At 36.3% G+C, this 12,258-nt stretch overlaps 1 protein-coding gene across 2 annotated transcripts in view; it reads left to right on the top strand.

The window, feature by feature from the left end:
• The window catches only part of ANO6 (anoctamin 6), a 197,034-nt gene that overhangs the window by 132,786 nt on the left and 51,990 nt on the right, over positions 1-12,258 (top strand). For both annotated transcript variants that reach the window (XM_012459079.3, XM_012459078.3), the window contains one exon: positions 10,748-10,853. In XM_012459079.3, the coding sequence (XP_012314502.2) occupies positions 10,748-10,853 (106 nt within the window). The remainder of the gene's footprint in view (positions 1-10,747; positions 10,854-12,258) is intronic.

Genomic DNA, 12,258 nt, shown 5'->3' with positions numbered 1-12,258 from the left:
CTAGGAAAATTGATGGGGGTTTTTGTTTTTTGTTTCATTTCGTTTTACTTTTAGAAATGATTTCTTAGTATATACTAAAAAGTGCTTGTTTAGAAACTCAAAGAAATAGTCCATACAGTGTTTAACAAAATGTAATAAAATATTAGTCTGTGCTGAGGTTGAAATTCAAACACCAGGTTGAAATTCAAGCACTGTCTAAAGGGACATACGTGGGTGCCAGAGCACTCTGAATTTCACCATCACTATTCTGAATAGTGTTATTAGACCTCTGCTTTTGGTGGTCTCAACTTCCACTGGGGATGCAGCACGGAAACAGGCATTTTCTCTTGATCATCTGGCCCCTATCCAGGTGTGACAGTTAGATCAAAATTACTGGGCACCAGCAATGAGCTGATGACCAAAATTTTCAAGCCCCAAGCGTGTCAGCCTACTCCTGAGGCAGGGTGCTTACATGGCAGCCCTGATGGATAGACATAATTAATTACCCTTTGATTTTTTAACAGAGGATTCTAAGCATGTTGTACCCATTCTGGCTTCTTAGCTTGAAAGCTGCAGATGGTTTTTGAAGTACTCTTTCCCACCTCACTGAAAAAGAGTTTTGGACCAACGGCCGAATGTTGTTACCTTTTCTCTAAATTTGTCTTTGGCTTCTCTGTTGGTTTGTATATTGTTCTAGCAAAAAAAAAAAAAAAAAAAAAAATCAAAAATAAATTTCAAAATGCAAAAGTTGCATTTTTATAAGGTCCTCATGGGTTGTTTTGTTATCTCATTTTACGAAGTCACCATTATAGTTACATCACATATTTCCTAGCATTTCACACAGATTAACTTGCAGAAAATTGAGGGAAATTCTTGGGGATATACTCCCTGTGCTCAAAACTATTTGGCTTTAATTATTTATGAGATATCTTAAAAATATGTAAATTATAAACATTTTCAGTTAGCCTTATAGTTTCTATCAAATGCTTATTTAAAGCTTCTGCCCCTCTTTTTTCTTTTTATTTTTTTGAGATACAGTTTTGCTCTGTCACCTGGGCTGGCGTGTGGTGGCATAATCTCGGCTCACTGCAACCTCTGCCTCCTGGATTTAAGCGATTCTCCTGCCTCAGCCTCCCGAGTAGCTGGGATTACAGGCGCCAACCACCACACCCAGCTAATTTTTGCATTTTTAGTAGAGGCAGGGTTTCACTATATTGGCCAGGCTTGTCTCGAACTCCTGACCTTGTGATCCACCCACCTAGACTTCCCGAAATGCTGGGATTACAGGCATGAGCCACAGTGGCCGGCCCTTATGCCCCTTTTTAAATATAACAGCTATATATAGATATTTATATACCATAAAATGCCCTTTTTAAAGTGTACAATTGAGGTGTACCCCTTTCCCTTAGCCCTTGGTAACCACTAATCTATTTGCTTTCTGTTTCTGGGGATTTTCCTATTCTGCACATTCAAGTATTTAAAATATTTTAAATGTTTTCTTGTGAATCTATTCAGTATGTAATAAAACCGAAAATATTAAAAATATGTAAACAATTCAGGTGTTTTAAGTGCATTCACCAAGTTGTGATCACCACCATCTAATTCTAGAACATTTTTATTGTCTTCAAAAGAAACTAGTGCCCATTAGCACTCACTCCCTAATCTATCTTTCCCTTGTCCCCTGGCAACCACCAATCTAATGCCTGTTTCTAGAGATTTTCTATGGGCATTTCATAAAACTGGAGCTGTACAGTGTAAAGCCTTCTGTGACTGTCTTCTTTCACTTCATTTCCTGTTTTTGAGGTTCATTCATGTTGTAGCATGTATCAGTACTTCATTGCTTTTTGTGGCCAAATAATATTCCATTATATGAATAAACTGCATTGTTTATTCATTAATTGATAGACAGTTGGGTGTTTCTCCTCTGGCTATTGTGAATAATTCTGCTATGAACATTCACGGACAAGTTTTTGTGGTGACACATGGTGTCACATCTCTTGAGAATATAACAAAGAATGGAATTGCTGGGATATACAGTAACTGTAGGTTTAACATTTTGAGGAACTGCCATAGTATTTTCCAAAGTGACTGCATATCCACCTGCAATATATGAGGACTCTAATGTCTTCACATCCCCATCAGCATTTTAAAAAAAATAGCCATTCTAGCTGGTATGAAGTGGTACATCATTGCAGTTTTGACTGCTTCCTCCAATGCCTACTGATGGTGAGCATCTTCTCATGTGTTTTTCATTTGAATAGCTTCTTTGGAGAAACCTGTTCGTTCAAATCCTTTGCCTATTATAATTGTTTTTTCATTTTATTGTTGAGTTGTAAGCATTTTTTATATATTTGGGATAGAAGTCCCTTATTGGATATTGTCTCAGTCTCTTTGTGCTGCTATAACACAGTACCACAGACCAGGTAATTTGTAAAGAATAGAAATTTATTTTTCATAGTTACAGAGGCTGGAAATTCCAAGATCGAGTTTCTGGCATTTGGTGTCTGGTGAGGGTTGCATCCTCTGGAGGAGAGGAATGCTGTGTCTTCACATAGCAGAAGACAGAAGGGCAAGTGGGGAGAACTCCCTTTATCAACTGCTTTTGTAAGAGCACCTAATCCCATTCATGAGGGAAGAGCCCTCTTAGCCTAATCACCTATTAAAGTCTCCACCTCTTTAATACCACCACACTGGCAATACCTAAATTGGAAGAGACATTCAAACCATAGCAGATACATTGAAAATATTTTCTCCCATTCTATGGATTGTGTTTTCACTTTCTTAATAGTATCCTTTGAAGCAAAATTATTTTTAATTTTGATGACGTCTGGTTTACCTTTTATTCTGTTATTTGTGTTTTTGGTGTCATATCTTAGAAAACATTCATAATCCAAAGTCATGAAGTATTTTTCAACATTAATCTTTGAAGAGTTTTATGGATATAGGTCTATGATTTATTTTTAGTTAATTTTTGTAAATGTTATGAGATAGGGTCTTACTCTGCCATTTTCCATGTGTATATCTGGGTGTACCAGCACCATTTTTGAAAAGACTATCTTGGCACCCTTGTTAAAAAGCACTTAGCCAAAAATTAAGGAGTTTGTTTGTAGACTCTCACTTGTTTTCCATTGATCTACATGTCTGCATTTTTTACAGGTACCACACTTTATTGATCATTGTAACTTTGTAGTCAGTTTTGAAATTAGAAACTTCAAAATTTCGTTTTTCTTTTTCAGGATTGTTTTGGCTATTCTGGGTCTTTTGCATTTTCATGAGAATTTTAGGATCAGCTCATCTACTTTGGCAAAAAAAAATCCAGCTGGGATTTTGATAAGAATAATGTTGTTTCCATAGGTCAGTTTGGAGAGTATTGCCATCTTAACAATATTAAGTCTTTTAATCTGTGAACACAAGATGTCTTTTCATTTATATAGGTCTTTCATTTCTATCAACAATATTTTATAGTTTCAATGTATAAGTCTCGTACTTCTTTTTCCTCTTAAATTTATTCTAAGTACATTGTTCTTTTGATGCTATTATAAATTGTTTCCTTAATTTAATTTTTGGATTACCTATTGCTAGTGTATAGAAATGTAATTGTTTTTTGTATATTGATTTTTTTCTGTATGTGCTGCAACCTTGCTAAACTGGCTTATTTGCTCTAATTGTATTTTGGGTGGATTCCTTAGGATTTTTGTAAACAATGTCATGCCATCTGTGAACAGAAGTAATTTTACTTCTTCCTTTCCAATTTGGAGACCTTTATTTTTTCTTACCTAGTTGTCTTGACTAGAACCTCCAATATAACGATCTTAGGAGGAAAGCATTCAGTCTTTCACCATTAAGTATGAGTGAGTTTTTCACTGATACTCTTTATCAGGTTGGGAAAGTTCTATTCCTAGTTTTTGAGTGTTTTTAATCATGAAGGGTGTTGGATTTTGCCAGATGCTCCTTTTGTATCTGTTGACACTATCTTGTATGTGGTTTTTGTTTGTTATTCTATTAATATGGGATATTACAAGGATTGCTGATTTTTGTACGTTGAATCATCCTTGCATTCCTGGATAGATCCCACTTGGTCATGGTATGTGGTACTTTTTATATGTTGCAGGATTTGGTTTTCTAGTATTTTCTTGAAGAATTTTGCATCTGTATTTGCAAGAGATATTAGGTATCTAGTTTTCTTATGTTGTCTTTGTCTGGTTTTGGTATCAGCATAATACTATTGCATAGAATAAGTTGAGAAGTATTCTCTCTTCTTTGTTTTTAAAAGAGTTTATGAAACATTGGTGTTAATTTTTCTTTAAATCGTAGATAGAATTCATCAGTGAAGCCATCTGACCCTGGGCTTTTCTTTAAAGAAATTTTTTTCTGTCAGTCCAATCTCTTTATTTGTTATAGGTCTATTCAAGTTTTCTATTTTTTTTTTTAAGTTAGCTTAAGTAGTCCATATTTGTCTAGGAATTCATCCATTTTATCTAGGTTGTCTAATTTGTTGGCTTATAATTATGCATAGTAATTCCTTATAATTCTTTTTATTTTTGCAAGAGTAACAGAAATGTTCCCCTTTTGTTTCTGATTTTAGCCCATTGAGTCTTCTCTCCTTTTTTCTTGATCAGCCTAAGTTTGCCAATTTTGTTATTTTTTCAAAGAACCAACTTTTGTTGATTTTTTGTTACTTTAATGTCCTCTGTTTCATTTATTTCTGCTTGTTGCCTTTTGATCTTAATATTTAGTTCATTTATATTTAATGTAATTACTCATGAAGTAGCAGTTACGTCTGCCATTTTGCTGTTTGTTTAATATATGTCTTTTTGTCTCTTATTTTTCTGTTCCTTCATTGCTACTTTTTTTGTGTGTTAAATAGATATTTCTAGTATGCCATTTTAATTCCATTGTTGTTTCTTGATCTTTATTTCGTAGCTTCCTTAGGGATTATAATTAACAACTTACTTTAAAATAATATATTTTGAATTAATGGCAATTTTAATTCCAAATAGTATATAAAAAATTCACCTTGGTATTAATCTCTTTCTTCTCTACTCCTTTGTGGTATTATCATCATGCAAATTACAACTTAATGCATTATAAGCTCACCAACAGTTTCATAATTGTCGCTTTGTGTCTTTTAAATAAAATAGAAGAAAATAGTGACATACAAAAATATACTACTTTTCATATTTATATATGTAGTTAGCTCTATTACTGCTTTTTATTTCTTTAGGGGAATTAGAGTTACTGTCAAGTGTCTATTTATTACTGAAGGACACTCTTAGTATGGGTTAAGCATTCCTTGTCCACAATGCTTGGGACCAGAAGCATTGCAGATTTCAGATTATTTTCAGATTTTGGAAAATTTGCATTATACTTACCATTTGAGCATCTCAAATCCAAAATGTTTCAGTGAGCATTTTCCTTGAGTGTTATGTCAACACTTGAAAAGTTTTAGATTTTGGAGCATTTCAGATTCAGGTTTTTGGATTAAAGGTGTTCAATCTGTGTTTCTAGTAGGGCAAGTAATATGGTTTGGCTATGTCCTCACCCAAATCTCATCTCGAATTGTAGCCCCCGTAATTCCCACATGTTATGGGAGGGACCTGGTGGGAGATAATTGAGTCAGGGGGGCAGTTCCCCCATATTGTTCTCAAGGTAGTGAATAAGTCCCACAAGATCTGATGGTTTTATAAGGGGGAACCTCTTTCACTTTGCTCTCATTATCTCTTGCCTGCCGCCATGTAAGACATGCCTTTTGCCTTCTGCCATGATTGTGAGCCCTTCCCAGACATGTGGAACTGTGAGTCCATTAAACCTTTTTTTCTTTATAAATGAACCAGTCTCAGGAATATCTTTATCAGTAGCATGAAAACAGACTAATAACAGCAGGTCTTTGCCAACAACAGATTCTTTTAGATTTTCTTTATCTGGGGATGTCCTAATTTCTCCATTTTTGAAGGATAGGTTTGCTAGATATAGAATATGTGGTTGACAGTCTTTCTTTCAGCACTTTCAATATATCATCCCATTGCCCCTGGCCTCCATGGTTTCTGTGAAAAGCTAGCTGTTAATCTTACTGAGGACCCTTTGTATGTGATGAATCACTTTTCTCTTTCTACTGTCATTATTCTTTGCCATGACTCCTTTGTCTTTGTCTTTTGACACTTTGAATATGATACTACTAGGTTTAGATCTCTTTGCGTTTATCCTACATGGAATTTGTTGAGTTTCCTGGATGTGCAAAATAGTGTTTTTATTAAATGTGGGAAGTTTTCAGCCATTGATTTTTCAAATATTATTTCTGTTTCTTTCTCTCCTTTTTTATCTGGGACTTCTATAATGTATGTGTTGGTATATTTGATGGTGCCCCCACTAATTTCTGAGACTGTGTTCCTTCATCCTCATCCCTTTGTCTTTCAATTTCTGACTGGATAATCTTTTTCTTTTTTCTTTTGAGATGGAGTTTCACTCTTGTTGCCCATGCTGGAGTGCAATGGCATGATCTCAGCTCACTGCAACCTCTGCCTCCCAGGTTCAAGCAATTCTTCTGCCTCAGCCTCCTGAGAAGCTGGGATTACAGGCATGCACCACCATGCCTGGTCAATTTTTGGTATTTTTAGTAGAGACGGGGTTCATCATGTTGGTCAACCTGGTCTCAAACCCCTGACCTCATGATCTGCCTACCTTGGCCTCCCAAAGTGCTGGGATTACAGGTTTGAGCCACTGTGCCTGGCCAGACTGGATAATCTTAATAGACCTAGCTTTCAATTTGCTGATTCTTCTATTTCATATCTGCTGAAGAGCCCATCTCATGAGTTTATTTTAGTTATTGTACTTTGCTAATTGGTTCTTTTTAATAATTCCAATCTCTATTGATATTTTCTTTCTTATGCTTACTTAAATTCTTTAGGCAAGATTTCCTTTAGTTCTTCAAATATGTGTAATTGCTAAATACAAAATGTCTTCATCTAATAAATGCAGTCTCTGTGTGTCCACAGGGACAGTTTTACCGACTGCTTTTTCCTCTCTGTGTTAGGACCATACTTTTCTTTTTCTTGATGTATCTAGAGATTTTACACTGAGAACTGGACATTTTAAGTATTATAATATAGCAAATCTGGAAATCAGTTACTTCCCTTCTTCAGGGTTTGTTGCTTGTTTATTATTATCTTTTTTTTTTTTTTTTTTTTTTAAAGCGGGGGTGGGTGTTGTTGCTTTGAGGGAAGTTACGCTTATTTTTTTTTTTGTCTTTTTGTTTTTTTCCTTTTTGTGGAGAACGGGGTCTCACTATATTGCCCAGGCAGGTCTCGAACTCCTGGGCTCAAGCTATCCTCCCGCCTCTGCCTCCCTAAGAGCTGGGATTACAGGCGTGAGCCACAGCGCCTGGCCTATTATTATCACTGCTACTTCTTCTTCCCTTCGTTCAGTTACTTTCTTGAACTACTTCTGTAAATTTTGTCTTTGTCATGTGTGGCCACTAAAGTCTGTGTTCAATAAGTTTTGTTGTTAGCTAATGATTGGATTAGCTGGTGACAGCATTAAATGCCTAGTACCAGTAATTGTCATTTATCTGCCTTTGTCTCATGGCTCTATTTGAGTAAACACATCAGGGAATGTGTTTAATGCTCCAGGAGGCAGTTTTCAGCTCTTCCTTAGCTTTTCCTTCTTGCCAGTGCAGAACATCAAAGTCAGCCAGAGGTGAGCAATTAGTTTTCTCAGGTCTTTCTTGGCCATGTGCACTTCCTACACATGCATATGGCCTTCTGCAATCTCAGGAATATGTTGGAGCTTTTATTTTATTTTATTTATTTATTTATTTAGAGATGGCGTCTCACTCTGTCACCCAGGCTGGAGTGCAGTGGTGCGATCTTGGCTGAATACAACCTCCACCTCCCAGGTTTAAGCAGTTCCCTGCCTCAGCCTCCCAAGTAGCTGGGATTACAGGTGCCCACCACCACGCCAGGCTAATTTTTGTATTTTTAGTAGAGATGGGTTTCACCATCTTGGCCAGGCTGGTCTGGAACTCCTGACCTAGTTGTCCACCCGCCTCGGCCTCCCAAAGTGCTGGGATTACAGGCGTGAGCCACCATGCCTAGCCTATGTTGGAGCTTTTTAGAGCCCCCTGTGCACATCTTATTTCCTGATTTTTCCTTTTAAGTTCTTTGGTTAACCTCTTGTTAACCTCTACTGGTATCACTGCCTCAGGGAGCTACAATATAAAATAATTCTTTCCAATTGCTTTCAACAGACACTTTGGTGGTAGTGCTGTTTGCACAGTATGAGCTCTGAGTATAAGGTTTAAAAACAGTGACAAACCCTGAACATGGAGCTTTTCGGGGGAGCTGCTAGACAGGTCAAATAGTTAAGACTTCTCTGAGGATGGGGTTTTTGGGTAGCTTTAGACTACTTCCCCCTTCAGTGGCTGCTAGGCTGCTATTTTTCACAGCTTCTATAGTTATAAGCCTGTTGGTTTTTAAGGCTACCATGAAGCTAGGGAGATGGGGATGGAAATCAGTCAGGTTAAAATGCCACAGGGCTCAGCATTCTTATAGAGATTTAGCCAGTTTTCCTCAAATAATGCTCCTCAGATGACATTAAGCACTTGGTTAATTTCCAGAGTTCTGCAAAGGCTGACTTTGACAATTTTTGCTGGTGTTCTCATTGCTTTTATGGAGGGAGAGCGTTTTCCAAGATCTTTATTCAGCTATTCTAAGAATGTTTCCCATGCCTATTTGTTTTTACTTAGTTATTTGCAAGACCACCTAACTGCACAACTCCTGTTCTAGCCACATACAAGTCTATCTGAATGGCTTCTCCTAGAGGGAGCAGCGTGCAACGTTACTTGGGGTTTTTTTTTTTTTTTTGCTATTAACTTTAGGAGTTCTTTAAATACTCTAACAAATAATCCTTTGTCATTTTTATGTCTGCAAAACTTTTACCAATTTGTGGCTTGTATTTTTCTCCCTTTAATGTTATTTTTTAATGGCATTCTTTTAAAATATCTTGAATGTATCAATATTTTTCTTTGTGGTTTATGCTTTTTGGTTTTTTGTTTATGAGATTCTCCTTAGTCTAAGGTTATCTACATTTTTTTTTCTAACAAGTTGGTAACGTTGGCATTCTCATTTTCTACCTGGAATTGATTTGTATAAAATATGATCAGGGGTTCAATTTCATGTTTGTTCATATGGATATCCTGTTGTACCAGACCCATTGTATTGAAATGTTAGTTCTCATTTTACTAATTTGCTTAGCCAGCTCTGGTATAAGTCAGTTTTTATATAGGCAAGAGGTCTGTTTCTGACCTCTTTATTTTCTTCTGTTGATCAATTTTTCTTAACCTCTCCCATAATGCCTTTGTCTTCAGAAATATTTTGACTGTTCTGAGCCTTTGCTCTTCCACTGAATTTATAGATTAAATGGAAGAGAACGATATCTTTAAATATTGATAATTATAAACTGTGAATATGACAGTGTAGGTCTTCCTCACTGCCTTTCAGAGAAATTCTGTTTTCTCCATATAAATCTTAACATATTTTGAATTAGATTTATTCCTGTACACTTTATATTTTTTACACTATTGAAATGGTATTTTTTGAATTATATCCTGGCAGGGTGCAGTGGTTCACACCTGTAATCCCACCACTTTGGGAGGCCAAGGCAGGTGGATCACGAGGTCAAAAGATCGAGACCATCCGGGCCAACATAGTGAAACCTTTCTCTACAAAAAATACAAAAATTAGCTGGGCGTGATGGTGCATGCCTGTAATCTCAGCTACTCAGGAGGCTGAGGCAGGAGAATCGTTTGAAACAGGGAGTCAGAGGTTGCAGTGAGCTGACATCACGCCACTGCACTCCAGCCTGGCAACAGGGCAAGACTCTGTCTCAAAACAAATCCAAAAACCAAACAAACAAAAAAAGTATTATTCCCTAATGATTGCAGGTATATGGGGACATAATCCTTTTTGTGTCCCTATATATATTTTGTATACTGATTTTGCGTCCAGAAAACTTTACTCAATTTATTTTTGTTTTGGTTTTTGAGACAGTGTCTTACTCTGTCATCCAGGCTAGAGTGCAGTGGCATGATCTCAGCTCACTGCAATCTCTACCTCTCAGGTTCAAGTGATTCTCTTGCCCCAGCCTCCTGAATAGCTGGGATTTCAGGAGTGCACCACCATGCTCAGCTAAAATTTTTTTTTTTTTTCAGTAGAGGAAGGGTTTGCCATGTTGGCCAGGCTGGTCTTGAACTCTTGACCTCAAGTGATCCACCCACCTCAAACTCCCAAAGTGCTGGGATTTGCTTAGACAGCTCTTGGTATAAGTCAATTTTTATATAGGTGTCAGCCACTGCGCCTGGCCTTTACTCAACTTATTAATTCTAATAATTTATCTTTAGGCTCTATTGAGTCATCTGTATAGATAATCATGTAATGTGTTAGTAATAACAGTTCTGTTTTTCCTGGCCTATCCTTATGGCCTTATTTTACTTGACATACGACGCTGGCGGAGACCTCCAGCTGAACAGAAACAGTGATAGCAGAATCTTTTGCTTTATTCCTGATCTAAAGAAAATGCTTTCAACATTTTACCATTTAGTACGATTTTTAATGAGTTTTATGTAACAAGCCTTTATCAGGTTAATGAAGTTTACTTCTGTTTCTAGTTTTACAAGATTAGTTTTGTTTCTTATTATGAATGGATATTGGATTTTATCACGCTGCTTTGAACTGATCAAATGTTTTTAAATTAAGTTTTATTTCTCTCTTTTTAGCAAAGAAGTTTGTCATCCTGATATTGGCGGCAAGATCATAATGTGTCCTCAGTGTGATAAGCATTGTCCATTCTGGAAACTCAATATTACTTGCGAGTCTTCAAAGGTAATTTTTGCTATTCCCAATATTTATACCTAATGAAAGATTTTTTTCTCCTAATGATAATTTAGATATAACATAGATAGTGTATATTTTTTCCTCTGAGCAATTCAAACATATTTTTCAACTAACTTTCCAAACATTCTGGACATTAATATACAATGTTTTATTCCTCTTTTACAAATAATAAAATTGTGATTTAAGACCTTAGATAAAATCTCATGGAGTGTCAGTGAGGTAATAGTGGAATCTAAACTATTTGAGTATTTCAAGTAATCAAAGCAGAAATCTCAAACCCGTTTTATCTTATAAATAAATACTTTTTAATGGATTTACTACTACAGGTTGAGTATTCTTTATGTGAAATGCTTGGGATCCAAAGTGTTTTGGATTTTGGAGTTTGGAGTATTTGCCTTAGCCTTACTGGTTGAGCATACTTAATCCAAAAATCCAAAATCTGAAATGCTGCCTTGGGTGTTTCCTTTGAACATTATGTCAGTACTTAAAAAGCTTTGGATTTGGGATACTCAACCTATGTAAGTATTTTTCTTAATTCAAATAAGAGGAAACCTGAAATCTGTACTTCTGTTTTTCCCCTTTCAACATATGCCAAAACTATGTTAGATTTTAAAGACCCTGACAGTCAGATTTAGACTATAACTACGCATGAGAAGGGTTTTATGTATGTGATAAAAGGTATTTGCCTTAAAACATTGCCTGAAAACACATTTGACTCTCCTTATACATGCAGATTGTCCTGAGCTCTATGACTTCTTAAAATTTGGGAGGTTTAGGATGAGCATCAAGAATGGAGGGAGCTTACTGAAAGCAGACTAGAAACTCTGGACAGAAAGAAAGATGGTCAGCTTACTTCAGAGCATTTTTCTTACAGTTCTGACATAAACTTTCCCCCAGTGATCTTCTCTCTATCCCCTTGTTCTGCCATGAGAGTTTAGGAATCATTAGTGGCTCTAGAACATTGTAGCCTACTCCATGTAAGTCCGATTTTAACAGAATGTATTACTATTATACTGATGACACTTTCTATTTCATACTTTGCATAGTTCTTGTGGTTATCACTTTTGACACATACAACAACCCTATGAGATAGGCAGAACAGGCATTATCTCCATTTTACAGAGTAAAATACTGGAGATCTGGGAGATCACATAATCTGCCCAAAGTCACCCACCTAGTAACTGGAAAAGTCAGAAATTTATAACAAATCTGCATGTCTCTCCATTAACATATTCTTTGCCAGCTGACGGTGCAGGCACATTACTCAGATCCAGCTCTGTGTTTGAAAAATTGTTTCACTACTTAGTTAAGCTGATTGCTGAGTGTTGTCAACAGATGGATTTTTACACTTAATTTAGAAATTAAGCCCCCTCTCCCAAACCAACACAAATTC

Source organism: Aotus nancymaae, unplaced genomic scaffold (assembly GCF_030222135.1).
Source record: "Aotus nancymaae isolate 86718 unplaced genomic scaffold, 86718_ANA_hifiasm-v0.15.2.pri h1tg000092l, whole genome shotgun sequence".
Taxonomy (NCBI): domain Eukaryota; kingdom Metazoa; phylum Chordata; class Mammalia; order Primates; family Aotidae; genus Aotus; species Aotus nancymaae.
This window is presented reverse-complemented; position numbering and strand designations above follow the sequence as displayed.